Consider the following 21,796-nt stretch of genomic DNA (forward strand, 5'->3'; position numbering starts at 1 on the left):
GTCCAGAGTCAAATCGGCCCAGCCGTTAGGATGCAATTGCCCGGGCGCGATTCCATAACCTCTCCAGATAATCTGGGCCACGAAAACAGTGAAGTACCCCTTTGGGTAATCGCCCGGTCCCCTATCCTCTCCAGGAATGATCGTCTCGAGACCTCGGAGCCAGGGATAATGCTCCCGCAAATCGTCGATTGTCTCTTGACAAACCAGACTTCCCGACCTGTCCTTCTTGGGTAACAAACGAGGGGTTGGGACAGGTGGCGGAATCAACTTTTTGGGGTCAAAACCTAAACCCTCGTCGGTTGTATTCGCCAGATGAAGGAAGTCGGCGGGATGAGAATTACACCCAAGAGAGCTGGTTGAAGCTTCCTCAACCATCTCTTCGACCTCGTTAGAGACCTCGCGGACATAATCGTCGTCAAACGGCGCGAAGTCGAGGTCTGACATGATCGATAAAAGGAAAACAGAAGCAAAAAGCCGAACAATGAGCAAATGTGAAAAGAAAAACTTACATGAAAGAGAACACAGTGAAGTGACGGGATTAAGAGGTCAACGCCGGAAAAGAAGTAACGGAATTAAAAGGTCGACGCCGGAGAAAACGAAAGAGGAGAAATGCACAAATTCAAGGACTTTGAAATAATCGGACAAAGACGAAGCGTCCCCTATAAAAAGACCCTAAAAGGGCTCTTGCTAGACCAAGGGGGAGGCATGTGATAACCCACGAAGCCCAAAACGGGTTATACTCATTTCGCAAGCCCAACCCATATTAAAGCTCCATGGGCTAAGATTGGACGGGACCCGAATGAAGGAAGCGGGCGCAGTGAGTAAACCGCCCCTAATTCCTAAACGGAGCGACAAGACTCCCACTCAGAACCACGTTCGTTGCCATGAAAACCACGAAAGGGACATGGCCTAAAAAGAGGGAACCGCTCTCAGAACGTGGCCCACTAAGGAGTAACCGCCCTCGGCGGTTACCCAAAAAATACCTATAAAAGGCCTTAAGAATAAGGGAGGAGGTACGTTGATACTTTTTTTCCCACAGAACTATTGCTAAATTATAGACTCATCCTTACAAAAACTGACTTGATCGTCGGAGAGTTTTCCCGGAGATCCTGTCTCCGGTTTTGTTTTGCAGGTAACTCCGGCAAAGAACATCAAAGCGAATCCAGCAAGTTATCAAATACTCTTAAAAATAAATTATTATTATTATTATATTTGTTATCAATTATTATTTTATATCCTAAAAACTCAATATGAGTTTTTAATTTTTTTTTTTTTTTATAATATAAGGAGTTCAAACTCAACTAAAATCTATAATTGTCTTTCATTCTAAGATCTAGAAGCAAGTAGTTTAATTACCTAATTATTGTAGTAATTTTATGTATATTTTTACAAATTTTATATTTTATAACAGTTTTTAAAATAAACAATTGTGTAGGTCCTATAAATGGACAGATCCTATTAGCACAAATATTGGTGGATAGGATATATATGCATACACTTAGCCAACGTCTCCTTGAATTAATTGAGGTAGATATGGAGATCTCCGGTAACAATAACGTTCAACAGCCAAAACCAAGCAGTAGGTGGATAAAAAGAGCCCAACTCTTGACTAATTGCCTTATCTTAGCTATAGGGAATTGCGGCGGTCCTTTGATTATGCGTCTCTACTTCGTTCACGGAGGCAAGCGTGTGTGGCTTTCCAGCTGGCTTGAAACCGGCGGTTGGCCGGTAATTCTGATTCCACTGTTGGTATGTTACGTTCGCCGGCGATCCACAAATCCCAGCACGGAGTTATTTTTAATGAAATTTCCTCTGTTCATCGCGGCGGCTATCATCGGGATCTTAACCGGATTTTATGACTATCTTTATGCGTACGGAGTGGCCCGTCTTCCAGTTTCAACATCTGCTTTGATTATTGCTACCCAGTTGGCGTTCACAGCTGTTTTTGCTTACTTTATGGTTAAACAGAAGTTTACAGCTTTCTCGATAAACGCAGTCGTTTTATTAAGTGTTGGGGCTGGTGTATTGGGTATGCATACAAGCAATGACCGGCCGACGAATGAATCGAGTAGAGAGTATATTTTAGGATTTATTATGACTCTGGCAGCTGCTCTTTTGTATGGGTTTATATTGCCATTGGTGGAGTTGACTTACAAGAAAGCTAAGCAGCAAATTAGTTACACTCTTGTCATGGAGATTCAGATGGTTATGTGTTTGTTTGCTACTGTTTTTTGCACCGTCGGAATGCTGGTTAACAATGATTTCAAGGTTAGTCTTCGATTCCTTTTCTTGTTTTACTTACTTTAACCTTGCCGGCGATGCTTCTACTGTGGGTCACCACCATTAGCCTTGTGAAATTTAGGAGAAATTTCTTATTCTTGTGTTTGCACATATAACAATCACGTATGTATAACTACTAAATAATTTAGTAGTCTCCGCTTTTTATTTACCGTATTATTTAATGGGTAATTAATCTATTAGTCCCTATATGTTGACAAAACACACTGTTTAGTCCCTGTATTTTCAAAAACACATGATAAAGTCCCTAATCTTTTTCTCGATGAACTGTTTAGTCCCTAACGTTTTTCTCGGTGAACTGTTTAGTCCCTGCCGTTAGATTCTCATGAAGATTTTGTTAGTCAATTTGGATTTGCGTTCTTCTTTTCATTTCCTTTCAACTCTAATGCATCCGAAATCAACTTTGAGTGTTCTTCTTCTTGATTTTCTTCTTAATCGTTCAAATTCGTATCATTGGGTCTGTTCTTTTTCTTGTTCTCCATACAAATAGCTTCTTCTAAATTGGATTTCCTCTTCTAAAGTTTGAAAGTAAATACTAAAGGGTAATTTAGTCATTTCCGAAGTCATAAACGGTAAAAAATCTAACAAACAGATGGAAGGACTAAACAGTTCACTGAGAAAAAGGTTAGGGACCTCACCATGTGTTTTTAAAAATACAGGGACTAAACAGTGTGTTTTATCAACATATAGAGACTAATAAATTAATTACCCTTATTTAATCACCCTATTTTAAAAAATATATTATAAAATCCATCTTTATATTTTGCCAATATTAATTTTTTTTAGTTCTTTTATCTATTCTTTTTAAAAGGATTAAACAGTATGTTACGATAAAAAAATAAATAAAGAACAATAAATTATTTATCCTAATTTAAAAACCTAACTAATAAGTTTTAAGTACTACCTTCAATGTTTAAATAAATACAGTATACAGTATATTCTCTCCTCTTCTCTTAGAAGATAGAATTGGGGTTAGCTTCCCTAGGCTAATTCCTGGGTAGTTTGTTGTTGTTCGTTTTTCTTTTCTTTTTTTACAAAAAAAAATAAAAAATACAATATATATGGATAAATGGTGAATTTAACTCTTCAATTCAATTTACAAAGTCTCTACTCTCAGGGCCGGTCCTGACAATTTAGGGGCCCTAGACAAAACATGTAGTAAGGGCCCCTTTAATATAAAATTTACTAATTGATTTTGGGTTAAGGTGTAAAAACACCCCTAACGTTTTGGATCAGGAGCAATTTTACTTCTAATATCTAAAATGGTACAATTTTACCCATAACTTTGGATGCCAATAACAATTTCATCCCTAACATTGATAAATTGAGTTAATTTGATAAATATTCCATCGAACTTTCTTCTCGATCATGAATCTTGTCATCTACACTTCACACATGCGTCATTTTATCAGTAACAAATCACAAACATATGTTGGGATGTAAAAAAATAATAAATAAATAAAATATACTGTCTTTTGTACGAATTGAACAAAAAAATTCAAAAAATTCATCGAATTTTTAAATATTAATCTTCAGTTCTCTTATTAAATTATAAAACACATTAAATCTTTTTTTAGAACGAATTGATATGCAATTGGTGCAAAATAAGAGACAAAACCACCTGTGTTTTATAATTGTGTCTGAAATTGACCTAAATTATCAACGTTAGGGGTAAATTTTCTCTTGGCTACCAACGTTAGGGGTAAATTTGCACCATTTTAGACGTTAGGGGTAAAATTGCTCCTCACTCAAAACGTTATAAGTAATTTTGCACCTTAACCCATTGATTTTTATTCATATCATTATATAAATTAATTTTGAATTTACAAAATTTAATCAAGGAAATAAAATGATTTTTTTTTTAATTTTTAAATTTAATCAAATTAAAATTAGTTATTCTAATTTAGGTAATAAAATGAAACTTGTCTTCTTATTCTTGACTACCTATAACATTTATATATTAAAAATACATCAAAAAAATGACAAAGAGACTACCCATAACATTTATATATTAAAAATACATCAAAAAAAATGAAAAAGATGAGAATCGAACCCACACTCTTTTTAGTGGAAAGACAATGCATTACCATTATGCTAGTTTGAATTTATGTGTAACACTTAAAACATATGCAATTTACTTACAAAGCTAAAAAAAAAAAAATTGGGCCCCCTTCCGGCCTTGGGCCCTAGGCCGGCGCACCCCGGCCTATGCCCAGGGCCGGCCCTGGGTCATATCTTTTGTCAATACACTTTGGCTCTTTTGTCTATTATTATAGATTTTTAACCAAACATATCTTAGGTTTCAGGACAGCCATAGTACGATACAAAATGACCATGTTACTCTACTATTTTCTGTCTGTCTTTTTATACGAAAATAACGATTAAAAATCTATAGAAAATAGACTAAAGGACCAAATGGTTAATAATGAAAAATGATAGGGACCTTAGAATGTGTTTTTCAAGATAAAAGGACTAAACAGTGTGTTAGGCAAAAAGAAAAGGACTAGTAAATTATTTACCCTTTAATTTAATATAAAAATTGATTATTTAAGTAGTAAAAAGTTATAATATATATTAGTTTCAATTAATATTTGTACTGTATTGTCAAATTTTATTTAATATAACTGTATGTAATACGTGTCAAATTTATTTTTATTAAATAAACTGTAATTTAAGACATAAATTTTGAGAAGATAAGTTTGAAAAACATTTAGTTAATTAACTTAACATTTTGCTATATATTAAAAAATTTCTTTTATAATTTTATAATTTTTCTCCTTTTCATTTTAATTGGAATATTAGCGGCCTTGAATGGTGATAAAAGAATCATTAATTTTTTCTAAAAATCAAATATTACTCATTAATAATAAAGAATCTAATGGATTTAACTGTTCCCCAATGGTTTGTCTCTAAACGCGATGGCACCACTATCTGATCATAGCCCATCTTACATACTACAAACCACTCTAGAGATCAGTACTCGGTCGAATCGTTGGTTCATGTTCGAGGCTACGAGAATCAGCTCTGAAAGATATTGTGCAGCTCGGGTGGTCAGATGCGGCTTTCATATCGGTGATTGATTATCGTCGATGGAGGCTGTCTTGTGTTGCTGGGGCGGGGCCTGTTACTAGAAGGTAGAAACGCGGTGCAATTTTACTCGGCTCGGTTAGAACAATTACGGAGTGGGACTTCTGAATAGGAGGCGTGGAAATTCGAATTGGATCGCCTACAGCTGATTGACTATCTCCTCAAAGATGAGGATCACTGGCGACAGAGGGCCAAAGTACAATGGTTAACGGAGGGAGACACTAATACAAAGTTGTTTCATGCAGTGGCTAATGGAAGGCGGAAACGGAACAGGATCCTTCGGCTTCAATAGGATGATTATGGGTGTCGGGGGAGGCAAATTTATGAAAGGTTACGCAGAACTATTTTTCCAAGTTGTTTACCAGGGGGCAACAGTGACTTCAGATCATTTACGGATTTGATTTCTCCAAAAATCATTTGAAGCAGATAATGAATAGCTCTTGCAACCATTCACATTGGAGGAGTTTCGCACCGTATTGTTTGAAATGCATCCGAACAAAGCCCCTGGACTAAATGGACACTTATTGGGCCTGATATTTTTCATGTAGGCTGCTTAGGGCTCGAACGAGGTAATTTTCCCCTTGGTTTAAATGATACGTTTGTTTCCCTTATTCCGAAGTGTGATGAACCAAAGACGGTGAAGGATCTGAGGCCAACTGCGCTTTGCAATGTGGTTTACAAAATCATCTTTAAAGTACTGCCTAACCATTTGAAACCATCGTTACTAAATCTTATTTCTAAAAATCAATCAGCTTTCATAAAGGGTCGCTCAATACATGATAATGTTCTTATTGAATTTGAGGTAATTCATAGCATGAAGAATAATGTGGGTAGAAGAAGGGTGAGATGGCCTTAAAAATTGATATTAGCAAGGCGTGTGATAGGATGGACTGGGATTATTTATCTGCTATGTTGAGTCAATTGGGTTTTTGTGATGTTTGGATTAATTATATGAAGATGTGTGTTACTACGATGTAGTATCCAATTAAAGTAAACAATAATGGTGTAGGTCCAATTTCTCCTCATCGCGGGCTTAGACAAGGGGATCCCTTATCCCCGTTTCTCTTTTTACTATGTGTTGAAGGGCTCTCTACCTTAATCTCCGATGCTTGCAAAAGATGCTTTTTTGTTTTTTCAAGCTAGCATTGATGGGAGTCGCGAGATAAAGCGATTATTAATGGTATATGAGAAGGCTTCAGGGAAGGCAGTCAATTTTAAAAAATCAGGTACTCTTTGCAGTAGCAATGTCATGACAGTACTTGGGGAAGCAATATCTTGTATTATGGGTGTGTTTACTCCGATAAATACTAGTCGTTATCTGGGCCTCCTGTCTTTAGTAGGAAGGAAGAAAAAAGTAATTTTTGTTCACTTTACAACTCGATTATGGAAGAAATTACGGGTTTGGAAGGGTAAGCCATTATCAAAGGCGGGCAGAGCAACGCTTATGCCACACTTACTTGATTGGGATGTTGAACACCTGCATGAACTTTTCACTCCACGGGATGTATAGGTTGTTTGCAAGTCCACGGCGCGCATAGCGGGGCGACATGATAAAATTATATGGAATCGAACGATAGATGGTTGTGACTCTTTGAAGAGTGCTTATAGGCTGGCTAAGGAGGTCCTGGAAGATAATCATGAATTAAGGGTTGATGGGGGCATGACAATATATATGGGAGGCTGTTGTTCCATATAAAATTTGTTATTTCTACTAGCGATTGGTTTGGGGCTGCTTACCTATGTGGGTCAGGTTGCAGACTCGAGGGGTTAACATTAGTGGCTCTTGTGTTATGTGTTTGTTCAATGGACATTGGGAACCTTTGGCATTTGTTTATTTTGTGTCCTAAGGTGCAAGAAATATGGAGGATGTCGGGGTTGGCAACTGTTATTAATCATACAGCCGCAAGAGCCTCAAACTTTGCTGCTCTATTTTTTTTATATCTGCAAGTCTGGTGACAATGGAAGCAAAGAGAAGCTCATGACGATGTTGTGGAGCTGGTGGCGGGCGAGAAACAAACTATTACGGTAGCAGACCGTAGTTCCTACAGCTGAAGCCATCTTTACCAGTCAACAGTGTCTGGCAGAATGGCAGCAAGCGCAACTGCGAAAGCGTCTGCTGCTAGGAAGTGTGGCTATAACGTTTGAGTGCTCGTCGATCTGACATCAACCGCATAATGGGTTCTTGTCATGCTGCCTTGATATGGGACAATTTTTATCGCTCGGACATACCAGCTTTGGTTCTGCTCTTCGCGACTCTGATGGCACTTTTGTCTCTGCCTGAACTGCTACAAGCGAATGGTTGATAGAGGTTAGGGAGGGCGAAGCTTTAGCACTAATACAAGCGATCCACTGGGCCATTGATATTGGCACTAAATATCATCTTTGAAACAGACTCAAAACTCACTTGTGATGCTATCCATTCATCAGCGACAAATCATTCTGAATTTGGAGATATAATTAGCAATTGCAGATCCTTATTATTAGACAACAACATTTTCTCAGTCCGTTTTATCAAAAGACAAGCAAATAGCTTGGTCCATGCTTTGGCAAGGTCGGCTCCCCAACATGCTAGTCTATCTTTCTTTGATTTAATACCGAGTTTTATTTCGCTTTCTGAACTTTTATCGTTCTTCGACACATTAAGCAAGTTTGTTTTAAAAAAAATAATAAAGAATCTAAACAGTCATTGATTAATGTTATGGTCTTTTTATTCTTTATATTTTAATTTTACTATTTTTTTATATAAATATATAATCTAAAATAATTATGATATTAATTAACTAAATTTTTGTTTTATATTTCTATTTTAAGTTTTATGTTAAATTAAACTACGGTTTATCTAATAAAAATATGTTTATATATATAATAAAAATATGGCTATAAGTACTACAAATATTTTTACTATATAATATATGTGATTATATATGTATATATCATAATAATAATTAAAAATTATCTATTATCATTAAATAATATTACGATAAGCAATAATTCAAATATTATTGTTAAAAGTAATAAAAAAATATAATATTTTAAATTACTAATCATAAAATTTATAAATAATATTATACATTCCGTGTAATACACGTGTTTTCTGCTAGTAATACTTATTTATCGGTTAAATCGGTTAATACAATTTAGAGGACTCCTAAGTTGTAATTACAAGCAAATCAACGTTGAAAAGCAACACGTGTAGCAACCTATATTTAATAGTCAACATACTAAATTGGTATTAGGACCCTTATAATGTGTTTTTCAAAATAGGGAACTAGATAATATGTTACGTAAAAAGGCGGAGACTAATAAATTATTTACCCTAAATTAAATCATATTAATAATTGTAAGAATGATATTAATTTATCATTAAAATTTTATACTATTAAAATTGACCAAGCATGGCTTTGAAATGTTATCATTTCATAGTATTTTTTATGTTATATATTTGACAGCCTTTTATAAACTATAAGCCTAAACCCTAAACAGTGCCTTCTATGCTTACAATTTTACAATTTTCTGGCCTTAATTTACAATTTTATTTTTTAAAGCATGTTATTAGTATTTTTTATTTATTTATTGACTATTGGTATTTTTAATTATATTTATATACTAAAAAAAATAAAATAAACAAAATAAATTTTATTACCATAAAATAATTAATCCTTTGAGAAATTTTTCAATACCCTCGAATTTACTATTTTGTGAACATAGGAATATAATAATGTCACTTAATATTTCATTTAATAACATAACACACTTTGGTAAAATAATAATAATACATATAAAACCACCAATTTTTTCCAACATTATAATTTCAGCACATAAATACTAACCTCAAATTCTAATTTCCAAAGTTTAATTCTAAATTCTAAATTTTGAAACTCTAAATAATAAATCTTAAATTCTGAATTGAAATTCTAAATTCTAAATCTTAAATTTTAATTTTTTAATTTCAAATTTTAAATTTTAAATTTTGTGGATTGAATGTATTTTTTTTATTAGTTCTTGGTTAGAATATTATGAAATTCTAAAAAAGCATAATTAGAATATATAACATAATTTTCTCTGTTTTTTTATTAGATGAGTGAATAATTGCATGACTTTTTTTCCTAGTGGATTTCTCATATAGCCAAGTGGTCTCCAATTTTAAAAATTAAATGAAACCTTGAAACTTATGTAAAACAAACCAAATCTAGCAATACAAATTAATGGAAGACAAAAACTATCAAGTACCTATTTTTTAACAGCTACATTAGCATAAAAAAAATCTTGAGAAGCTCCTCATTACTTAGAGTTCGTGCAATATTTTCCACCAAATTATAATTATTGTGTTGATTTCTATTCTGAGCAGACCATTTATAATCATTTTCTATGGAATATTAAGAGACTTGAAAGATGGAAAGCTAAAGAATATAATTCAACAAAATTCAATTAATGTTATAATTCAACAAAATTCACTTAGTGATATTTATATCATTTTTATTAATTTCTAACGTAGAGAAAAAAAGTCCACTCAACATCTATGGAATATTAAGGGACTTAAATGATGTAACGACTGAATCAACCAAATTATAGTTCTGAATCAATTACGTATCATAATATAAAGAATCGGCAATCAAGCTTGATCGATACTGACAAGCTTTGATCGAGCGAAGACTAAGTCAATCTCACAACAGACAGTACACGCTAAAGACAACAGACAGTACACGCTAAAGAAGTTTCCTATTCATTACCAGAACGAAATGTTTAAGGTAACGCATATGAATCCATAGCGAAAGAACCTGCCTAAACTAGTACTCTTTTGCTTACTGATAGTAGTAAGGAATCAAATCTCGTATATGACTCAATCTTGCTTACTGAACATTAACTAAGCTTATTGACAAGCTTGATCTTGCTTACACTAAGACTAAGTAAAGATAGAGTACACACTAGCTAAACTTGTTTACTGAACACTAACTCAATATCCTCAATATTATGCCTTGAAGAGGACTTGAACCTCCACACTCTTTAGCACGAGATTTTGAGTCTCGCGTGTCTACCATTTCACCACCAAGGCATCTTGAAAGTGAATCGTATTCCATGAATATGATATCTATCTAGTGTGATGTATGGAATATATGACAAAGGTGGAATGTTAGAGTATTTCTATTGATTGGTCATGTCATATAGGCCCGAGTCGGACATCCAATTGTTTCAATTTGAATTATCCGGAAGATACCTTATATATTCTATCAAATTCTATATTATATAAAAAAATGGACAATCAAACTCATTTCTCGATTCAATAGAAGCCCAAAGCCATTCTTATTTCTAGAAGCAAAGCAACCTAGCTAATTACTCTTTATTCTTTACTGGTCAGTATCGTACCTGACTAGACTGCTTTCTTCCGTGGTGGAGCAAGAGCAAGCAAGCACCCCTACAGCTACCAGCAACAGAAAAGAAGATGTTGTAAGCTCAAGGATATGGGAATGCAACGAAAAGACCCGGAAATAACGAATAATGAAACAATTCATATATTGACATTTCGTGCTCATTTCTAAATTTCTGCTTTGTTATTCCCACCATCCTGTAACCACAGGATGATCCACAAGAAAGGTGGCAAGATTCGAAGCCTTATGTTAAGGGAGTCATACTCGATATTCTTCGGGGCCACTTTGATTGGTGGTTTCCGAGGATATGTACTATGAATCTTATGATCATAGTACTGTTGTTGAGTATACTATCTTGCGGGGGTGGATAGAACAGTGGTTGCAATGGGTCAAATGGTATTGCCAAGTGGCCCTAAACCCGAAGGTTACCATTGAAGACATGTTTTCTTGTCCAGTGGTCTCGGTCACGTGGCGATCCCTTGACGTTGACCCTTTAAAGGTTCGTCTTGGACTCCAGTTTAAGCTCTATGACCAAATTAATACTATGTATTTTTAAAGGATTTATGCCTTTTGTTTTTCATGTACAATTTTTTGAAAGGACTTTTCATGTATATTTAGCACCTCACTTTTACACATCCACTTTTTAAAAATGACATATGATATGGGTAAAAATAGGCTTCAAATGATTACTATTAAATTCTCTCTTTATTTTATTTTATTTTATTTTATATAATTTGTAAGCATCGAATTTAGAAAGTTTTACCTTTAATTTATTATTTGTTATTATTATATATTATATACTATAAATATATGCAGATGACTTTTCAATTTTCTTTTACATATAGATGACTTTTCAATTTTCTTTTGCTACTAATTTGACATTTCATCAAATATACCTTTAAAACTCTTCATATTCATTTCTTTCGGCTTATGTTATTATTGCATTATATATATATATTAGTTAGAAAATTTTAGGTTTAAGCGTTAAAAATACTAGTTATACATATATTTGGATGGATTTAATTATATTCTTCGTGCTTTTTAGGATACATTTATAATCTTACTAGTCTTTGACTCGTGCAATGCACGAGATACCTTTATTCTTTTATGTAACTATAATTTTATTTAGTTTTTAATATAATTAAAGAATAAAATACTTTAAGTTCTGAAATAAAACTATTACTATCATACTATTCCCCCCGTCTCATTATATAAGTCTTTTTAGAAAGTGAATTTTTTTCCAAAATATAAGTCGTTTTGGTTTTCCAAGAACTTTTAGTTTAGTTTTTTGGTCCAAACATTAAATATTTTGTCTTGATCTATGTGTTTTTGAACATTCTAATGTTTATGGTTCAATAGTTATATGAGAGAGAATTTTTTTTTAAGTTAACCAATGCAAATTTATTAATTTGACTCACCATTAATTGTATTTCTTAATTTGTGTGAAAATCTCTATAATGTAGATTAAATCGATGTTAACGGTTTTAATCGTAAACCGACAAAGAATGCAATCTTCTCAAACTAAGACTTGAAGGGTGAGTAACGCAAATGGATAAAATCCAAACTATCAAAGGAGGCTAAAAGTTTGATATTCATAAAGTTATATTTCAATACAAAATAAGAGACTTTTATACCCACCTCTAATTGAGGACAAAAGACCAAAATGATAGACTTACCACTAAGAGTAGGAGCCCCAGGGGTTATTAGGGAACAAAATAAAAAGGTGGTAGTATTGTAATTAGGACATAGTGGCATAACAGTAAATAAAGGTGTTGCAGCTCTTGTCCCCTTTTTCAAGAACTTGGAAATGAAGTCTTCACAAAACGATCCACGCTTTGCGTATTATGTCCCACGCTCTACGTGTCTAGGTTGGCGCTCCGCGTGGAATTCGACACTCCACGGTTTCGACCTCCTGGCTCCCTCACTTCTAGCTGGTCTTTCCCGTTTGCCTGGAGCTTAGTTAGAGACGTGCCTCCAAACTTATCCTTCCAAGAATCCCAGAGAACCTTTTTTTTTGTCTCTTTAGTTCGATACTCTTTTGAAAGATCATCATCCATTGCACTGAGCAGGATGAGTCTGGCTTGGGTATTCTTTTTCTTCCAAAACCACATCAAGATCTGTATCCCTCCTATGCTGAGCAGTAGTTCCTTCCTCAGGTTCGGCCATGACCGTCGTCAAGGTATTGAGAACATCATTGTCCTCCAACAAGTACTCAATTTTGACGCTCCATGAATCATGGTTGTCTCCATTTAGTTTGAGGTATTTACATAGTTCAACCACTATGGATTTGGTAGCTGAAGTCATTGTGATACTGATCTACAATGAAGTAAGAAGTTGCACGATGTATTATGAAGCTCTTATAATACACGTTTTAGTTCTTTATACAACCTATATCTAATGAATCTAACTTTACACTAGAGTTCAATTAAAAAAAGAGACCTAGGTAGGCTCTAATCACCCTTTAATTCTAATGTTCGGCTTTGATTAACTAGATAACATGCATAGAGACCACTTATTATTGGTTTGGAATGAGCTTAACGGGTGTTAATCTAATAATTGAAAGATTAGTGGTTTATGTAGTTCTTTCATTTCTATCGTAAACAGTTATAAAAGCTATGTAACATATAACATAATACATCAAACCACAATTGAAAAACAAACTCAAGTTTCAATCAACCAATAAAACCAATAATCTCCTAAAAATGGAAGTTCTAACAAAAAGAAAAATCCATAAAACCACAATGGAAAAACCATATATTCAAAAAGAATATTCAGAACTCATCCGAAAAAAAACTTAAAATATAGGTCGTAACCTATAACCCCTACACATATCCACTACCGCTTGCCAAAATATGACTTTCTTACAGGAACATGTCTCATGACACGTACTATGTACCTATCAATGTTCCTAATTAGGGTGCTAGCGTACACACGAGTTGGTATTATCTTTCCCGATCGTAGAGTTATCGTCGAACTGTTTCAAGGAACTCTAACACCCTTCTCTCCCAGCATGTTCATGAACAACTGCACAACATTTCTGTAGTTGTTCTCATAAGTTACCCATGTTGCATCTAAGATTGTCTTAAGTTTCTTATGATGGAACAATTCGTGGAGTCGCATGAATATGGCATACTCATCATACCCTCTAGATAAACCACTTGCCCAAAATGCACTCTTGCATCTGAGTATGCAACGACTCCAAGTGACGCGTAATCGCTTTTATGTCATTCCAGATGATCTGTTTATCTAAGCGACTTTTTATGTTCCTCTCCATTCATTTCATTCTAACACGTTGAAATGGAAAACAAGCAAGGTGTCGGATCCGGTAAATGGTGACCATAACTGCTAGGCACAAAAGAAAAGTGTAAGATTAGGTCATGAACTAAATCTTTCGGGGATTAAAAATAAACTTTGAACCATTTCTTTGAGGAACATATAACTCACGACAAAAACATTTTATCAGATTACATGTAAGTATGATTATATTGGTTATGCAATATTTATAAACATATTACAGTCACACAGTTATACGCAACAGACGACATATAAATTTAAAAATAACATTTGATTATCTATCATGAATTTATAATCAATGAATTAGAAACACGCGTTTCTAATAATTATTTTTAATTACACGTATATTCAAACATATTAAAAATACATTTTGAATGTCTCAAAATTTTTAAAAAAAATATATTAATCTTTTTTAAAAAATACTTTTTAATAAAAAATGGGTCTCTGAAAAATTAATTTTTAGAATCCGAAAAAAGTACCATTTTTCTATAATTTAATTTTAATTTTCATAATTTTCTAGGGATTTATAAATTATTTTTACATATTAAAATCAATTACATAAAGTTAATTAATTCATTTTTAATTTCATACACCCAAAAATAAAATAAAAATTACAGAAAAATCCCTAATAAATATATGAACATCCTAGAAAAAATCGAAGCCGAACCGGCGTCGGAAAGCCACTGCACGCGCCACACGCACTGTGTGTGTGGGCGATGGCCGGCAGTACGTGGGAGCCACGCGCCGCCTTCCCGGCGTCCGAGGGCGACGAAAGTCCAGGTGGTGGGGGGGTTTTCGGAGTCTCTGAGTTCGATGGTTTGGTCGGTTTCGGGTTTCGATGATTAGAAAATAGTGAAACGGTATAACAGACCCTATATCACGCGCGTTAAATCACAAAAACACGCCTAAAAGTTCTAGCGGTCATGTGGCGAATTTTGACGGACCGAAATCATCCCTAGATGCACTAAATACACAGACAGATCTGAGACAGACTCAACCAACATATGCATTTCACAATTGAACAAATCAATTAATTGTCAATCAACGCCAAAAGGGACCCTATCAGATGGAACACAGAGCGAAAAGGTTCTGATACCAATGTTGGATATAACTGATATCCACAAGATTTCTCTAACCTCTATGGGACGGGTAATGAATCCGGATCTAATAATTAAATTAATCAACAGATTATGTTTATCTCTTGTAGCGCAGATCCTTTGAACAACAGCGGAATTGATCGTCCTTTTGCTCCGTATCACCCATCTAGGAGATTCCTACACCACATGAACAATCTCAATTTGTTCACGAACTAAAAGCTCATCGAGGAATAGAGGGGTGGCGGCTACAAGGAGTTTTCGTAGAGAAACGGCCTTGGGCAGTCTCTAATGTTTTGCTTCTTTGTGTATAGTCTAAATCTCAGCACTTAGCCTTTTTAGGTTTAGCCTCCATACCTTTCTATTTATAGCTTGGTTAAACCTGAACCCTAACAGATCAGGTTACGGACGGGCCATAAATGGGTCAGCAAATGGGCTAGGGCTCGTTTATCCCATTTATTCCTACAGGCATTACGAACAAAATAAACATGAATCCCCATTACGAATAGCCCTTGTATTTTTGTTATCAATGGCGAAATATGTAAAAAACATGAAAACATAAAAACCAAAAAATACGAAAAAGTGAAAAAATCGAAAACGAGAAAATATGCAAAAAACAAAAGAAAATGAAAAACATGAAAACGAGAAAAAATATGAAAAACATGAAAATGGTAAAACGAGAAAAACATGAAAAAAATGCGATAATGAAAAAAATGGAAAAAACAAAAATGAGAAAAACAATGAAAAATGGAAAAAGAAATTGAACAAAACATGAAAATGCAAAAAGCGAGAAAAATGCAAAAAAATAATATGAAAATTGTATTTAACTAATATAAACATACATATTGTAATGATAATTGCATTTTATTAATTTTATTTAAATTTGCGAACTAAACATGGTAATGTAATCATGATTCCATTCCATTATATTACACATTTGAATCTACAATGAATTGCCATCTTTAAGGCTAATATATGTACTATGCTAAGCTTTTGTGTATTGAATTATTAATTATTTATTAGGGTCTATTTGATAACTTTCAATAGTTAAAATTAATACATTAACTACCTAATTATTTTTAACTTATTTGGTAACATCACTTAAAAATTTCAGTTAAATAAAAAAATCACTTATTTAATAAGTCAAATTATTTGATTTAAAGTTTTAAATTGAATATTATCAAATAATATTTTTAAATTTAGTACTTCTTTTTAGTATTTATCAAACAATTACATCATTTAATAATCTTATCATTTATAATATTTAGATCTTAAAATTCAGTAACGAATTATTAAACACTTAATTTTTGAGTTTTACCAAACACCATATCTTAATGATATGATATATAATGACATTTTGAATTGGTGGAATTACATGTTTATTTAGCATTTGCATCAGTAAAAATAGTCTACCACTGCAAACTAAAAAAAAATATATGTTAGCTAACCATTTTCCGAGTATGTTTCATTTTATATTGCTAGTTTTAGGAAAAAAATTATTGCAAATATTATTTAGTTTTTTTTTTCTCTCTATATATAATAGAACCTCCCAAACTCACTCATTAAAAACATAGTTTTTTTAAGTAAAAAAAAAAATTAACATCATATTGAAATGAGAAATTGACTAGTAAGCAACATCCTCATCTCAAACCATATAATTGTTAACCTCAACCCATTATGGTGCTAGTGGTAAATATTATGGATATTTTCCCTCCATTTGAATTAGTTAAGTGACACGTAAGAGCTTCATTATTACTAATACTAAATCCGTTTTCATTAATTCAACTCTAAATCAATCTAGATCTCTTTTACCATAGCTCAAAAAACATAGATAATTCACTTAGTAGCATTAAGAAGATAATTAATAAATATGTTAATTTCATTAAAGTTAAAAAAAAGATAAAGTTATATTTCAAATCAAAACGTGACTAAGCAGGAAAAATAGTTTAAATTGGACTTAAGATAAAGTTATTCTACTAACTTTTAAATGAAATTATCTCTAATGACTTAGAAAGTTGAAATGAACTATACACGTGGTTACCAAGTTGCAGGGGCATGTTAGTTAGAGAACCTTTATAACCCACATTAAGAATTAGGGTTCATATTCAACAAATAAATGAGGCCTAAATTAAAATTAAAATAGTTACAAAAGCATTCCCAACTATAGAAATGATGACTACTACTTCGGTGAATCCAGATTTGTAAAGAAGTTAGCTATTTCAATATTAATAGTAGTAATATCGTCAAATTTGGAGAAAATGTGATCGTGTAAAAATTGTAATCGTTAGGAGGGGAAGCATAATAAACACATTCACATACTGTTTGAATTCTAGTAGGGAAAGAAAAAAAGGAAATATTATTATATTTCGTTAGAAAGAGTCACATGATAACAATTAAGATCATAAGTGTCAAAGGCTCAAGTTGCCATGTAGTAACCAAAATCAGTAGTCAACATCAATATTTAAATAAGCACTAAATTTTTTTTCACATGCATTAGTTCTGTCGCTACCAATACAGAGGTTATAGAACATATAGGTTATAAAACAAAAATTAAAACAATACAATAGGAAGCACAATAGAAAAACATGCCAATATTACAAACTGAGCATGGACAATTAAGAACAAACCAAGATTACATAGATAGTATATAAACCAGATTTAGCTCTAGAGATTCAAGTTTGACAATAATAATCAATTATAAATATCTTTGCAAAGATAAATTAAGAGAGAAGACGTGGATATTTTAGCAATCACTTTTGCAAATAGCTTCTCGAAATTGCAATTGATGTAAACCCATGTTTGAAATCTAGAGTAGCACAAACCAAAACCCAATCAAAACCAAAATAATAGAATTCTGCTATCAATATAGTGTTTTAGTGGTAGTATAAACGTATTGTTCATGCAATAGATTAACAGTTCATAATTGAAAATATATGTGATTGAGAAAGATGGTAACAAGCACAAAGAGATTAACAGACAAAGTATTGATTTCAGTATATTTTGAGCATACATGAATCGTAAACACAAACTACAAACACATGCAATATGGGGTGCACTGAGATAAAAGAAGGGTCATAATTTTTTTTAAATAGTCAGCTTAGAATCAAACTTACTAGTATTTAGAAGGGTACCATCTAAACGAAGGATGATGACTACGAGCTTCTTCAAAGGGTTTGCAATTGATGTTTTAGAAATCATTCATAAACCTCTATTGATGATCATCATCCCATTTTAAGAAAGTTCACTGAAATATTATGAGCAAAAAATTAATCAATAATTGAAAAAACCAATAAAGTATTCCAATTAAAAAATAATATCAATCAAGTCTACCAATTTGATCTCAATAAACATAGTTCTTTTGGAGTCACATTGTTTATGGTACTATATACATCATTTTTCACTAAGATATATCATCAAAAACTATATATTCAACATTAAACAAATGAATATGCATGTTTAGAAAGAATTAAACAGATATAAAACAGAGAAGAATCTTCAATTTTTAAAAGGGCAACAACTATAGTTATATAAGTCTCACAACTAAAATAAGAGCAAGCATGTATATGACTATAACAAGGAAAAGTATAGAATAGAAGTAACATCAGTCCATGACCTGTCTAAAATTTATCTGGTTAGTTCTTTACATAAGCTTGTATAAAATAATGTGTTAACAAATATATTATATAAAACACTAAAATGTCCTATCTATACGAAGAGAATAACTTACATATTTAATTTTCAAAATCAGATGCTTAGGTAGAGAACAAATTGCAAGACAAATAGCTCGAAGTGCATATTGATTGAAACATGATTTGAAAGAGCATCTTCCTTAACTTGCTCCAATGTCTCTCTAACAACGGTTTCGGCAACCAAACCAAAAACAAAACAGTGATAACGGATAGCCATAATTTGATTATGCCTTTTAATATCTTAATACGAAGACGATGAACATATAGCAATGTAGGTGGCTCAGAATAAAATTTGAAACCTATAATAGCATATTACATTTTCAATGTTGATTGTGAAAATGACAAGTTTGAGAATATAATCTTCAATATAGCAGCTGCAAAGATTACATTTTGAAACCTAAACACCAAAATTAAAATAATGTTGAGAAAATAATCCATAATGTAGTGAAGAGAAACTACCTGGAGGATGCAATAGCCGAAAAGAATCAATATCGGAACCTAAAAATTAAAGGTCTTAAAAACAAATTAAAACCACAAGTGAACAAATAAAAGATAAAGAAAAGAGAAAATGGCAGAGCGACATGAATAGGTATAAGAAAATCGCATCAAATATATATAAAAAATGAATATCCGATTAAACCCTAAAAAATGGTTAGAAGAAGGAAAAACTATAAAAAGGAAATGCAAGAGAAATGAGGGTGAGTAAATAGCAGTTTTTTGACAAAAGTAAATACCAGTTAAGTGTTAACAAAAAAAAATTAAAATGAAAATAGACAAAAAAAAGACATTGAAATAATAAAAAAGAAAATTATTATTCAAGTAGGATATAAGTGATTAACATCTAATTGAGTTTAGTGTAAATTAGAGAAGAAATGATATAAAATATAGAAACAAAAAGTAGTTCCACAACCAAATGAATTTGGATTTCAAGGAAAAAAGAAGCATAGATCAAAATTACTTACCAAAAAGATCAAATCTATAAAGAAATTCCTCAAGATTAGTCAATAAAATCCTTCCAAACGAAAAATTAATGAGAAATATGGAGTGTTTAACTGGTGAGAGAAGAAACAGTTTTACAATGAAGAGATTGAGATGAAGCCGTTCTCTGTAGCAATAGAATACAAATAAACCATCGTTGGATATATGATATATGAGATTGCAGGAGAGATTAAAGGAGAAAACAGAAAAAAAAATAAAAAAGATAAATAGTTTTAAATTTCTAAAAATGTGAGAAATAATGAATGTATAGATAAATAATAAAAAATAATGTATTATATTTATAATCATTAAAATAAGGAGGAGGTGACACCTCAGCTCTATCTTTACTATTTTACAATATATATAAATTAATTTTTTCCTATTTCAGTTCAATTTTTTTAAAAAACTTGATAGTAAACTTGTGACAAACTTCTGGAATCAAAATTTCTTATTAATTTTTTATGGTATTTTTCAATTGAAAAATAGTGAAATTGAGATAGTATAAAATGATAGCGCAAACTTACACCTTTAAATGGTTCAAATATAATAGAGTTAGTCAATATATGTTAAGGTGTAATTTTGATCTTTAACCCTAAAATTTAGTGGTAATTATATCCAAGGTAAATGAAGTTTGGACTCAGTTTTAAAAAGGTAAATGAACTTCATTTTGTTTTAATAAAGTAATTCAACCTTTATTTTTTATTTAATAATTTCATACATGAAAAATCACCAAAATAGTAATGTAACAGCCACATTGAAAATGATTGACTTTTATGTACAATATGTCAGTAATATCACAACAAAAAAATAAAAAGTATATGTTTTATTTACGCAATTCAACTATTTAAAAATGCCACGTACTAACAAAAAATGCATAAACATGGTTGTCACTATTTCTGTTTGATTTAGTCGAAATGACATTATTGAAATAAAAGAAAATAAAAACTTCAGTTTAGTGACTTTGATGCAATTTATCCCAATATTTATGTTATTGTACAATTTCTTATTATGAAGGTAATTAAAATATGTGATGTTAATTTTCTACAGGTGATTCCAAGAGAGGGAAGAGAATTTGATCTGGGAGAAATAAAGTACTATATGATATTGGTGGGTAGTGCAATTATATGGCAGGGCTTCTTCTTGGGGGCAATTGGAGTCGTCTTTTGTGCATCGTCCTTGTTATCTGCAGTTTTAATCGCAGTTCTGCTTCCAATTACAGAGATTTTGGCCGTCATTTTTTACCAAGAGACATTTGGAGCAGAGAAAGGTGTTGCTCTTGCACTTTCTCTTTGGGGATTCGTTTCTTACATCCATGGCGAGCGCCAAACACAAAAACAGATGAAGACAAAGAATCAAATCCGAGAAGAGAGTGATAACAATAAAGAAAAGGAAATCCCTATATCTTTTGATTCAACACAAGCTGTTTGATTTTATGCCTCTATTCTGTATTAATTGTTCTTTCACTATCCAAAGGAAAAAACATCCCATGTTTTATTTCTAGATGATTCTTTTTAAGTAATGAGTGATAAAAAAAAAGGACTAAGGTTTGGAGTTGATGGTATTTTTTTTTGTTACACTAGAGGGCTAAGGAACGCCATAAAAGAAAACCAAAGAAAAGGAAGAGAAACTTAAGACCGTATAACACAATTCATAATAGTTCCCGATTATAACAATTCTCATGTTTTAATTGTAATTATAAATGCCTAGATCCGTTACAAATATGACATTATAAATGAGGTTTGTTTTGTAGTAGTATCAATTTTTTTTATCCACACACTAAAAGAAATTGAATTTTTTGTGGCGAACAATTAGTGGGAAAAAAATTTCCCCAATAATTACAATCTATTTCTGGGGAATTACTAATTTCCAAAAAAATATAAGTATTTGTGGTGAAATTCCAATTTCGCACAAATAATATAATATATTATAAGGTTGTTTTACTTCACCAAAAAAATATTGGATATATTGTGGGGATTTCTTAGTTCCCCAC

The 21,796-nt window shown here is 32.3% G+C and overlaps 1 protein-coding gene and 1 long non-coding RNA gene across 2 annotated transcripts; both read left to right on the top strand.

Moving 5' to 3' along the window:
- Positions 1-1,468: 1,468 nt before the first annotated feature.
- Positions 1,469-21,367, top strand: LOC136235278 (purine permease 3-like). The gene is made up of 2 exons (XM_066024875.1): positions 1,469-2,268; positions 20,854-21,367. Exons 1-2 carry the CDS (start codon positions 1,489-1,491, stop codon positions 21,232-21,234), a joined length of 1,161 nt encoding a protein of 386 aa, XP_065880947.1. The 5' UTR covers positions 1,469-1,488; the 3' UTR covers positions 21,235-21,367.
- On the top strand, positions 2,282-8,071 carry LOC136235279 (uncharacterized). Its single transcript, XR_010691740.1, has 2 exons — positions 2,282-5,954; positions 6,395-8,071. It is a non-coding gene; the product is annotated as an uncharacterized lncRNA (long non-coding RNA).
- Positions 21,368-21,796: the final 429 nt, after the last annotated feature.

Source organism: Euphorbia lathyris, chromosome 7 (genome assembly GCF_963576675.1).
Source record: "Euphorbia lathyris chromosome 7, ddEupLath1.1, whole genome shotgun sequence".
In the NCBI taxonomy this organism is placed as follows: domain Eukaryota; kingdom Viridiplantae; phylum Streptophyta; class Magnoliopsida; order Malpighiales; family Euphorbiaceae; genus Euphorbia; species Euphorbia lathyris.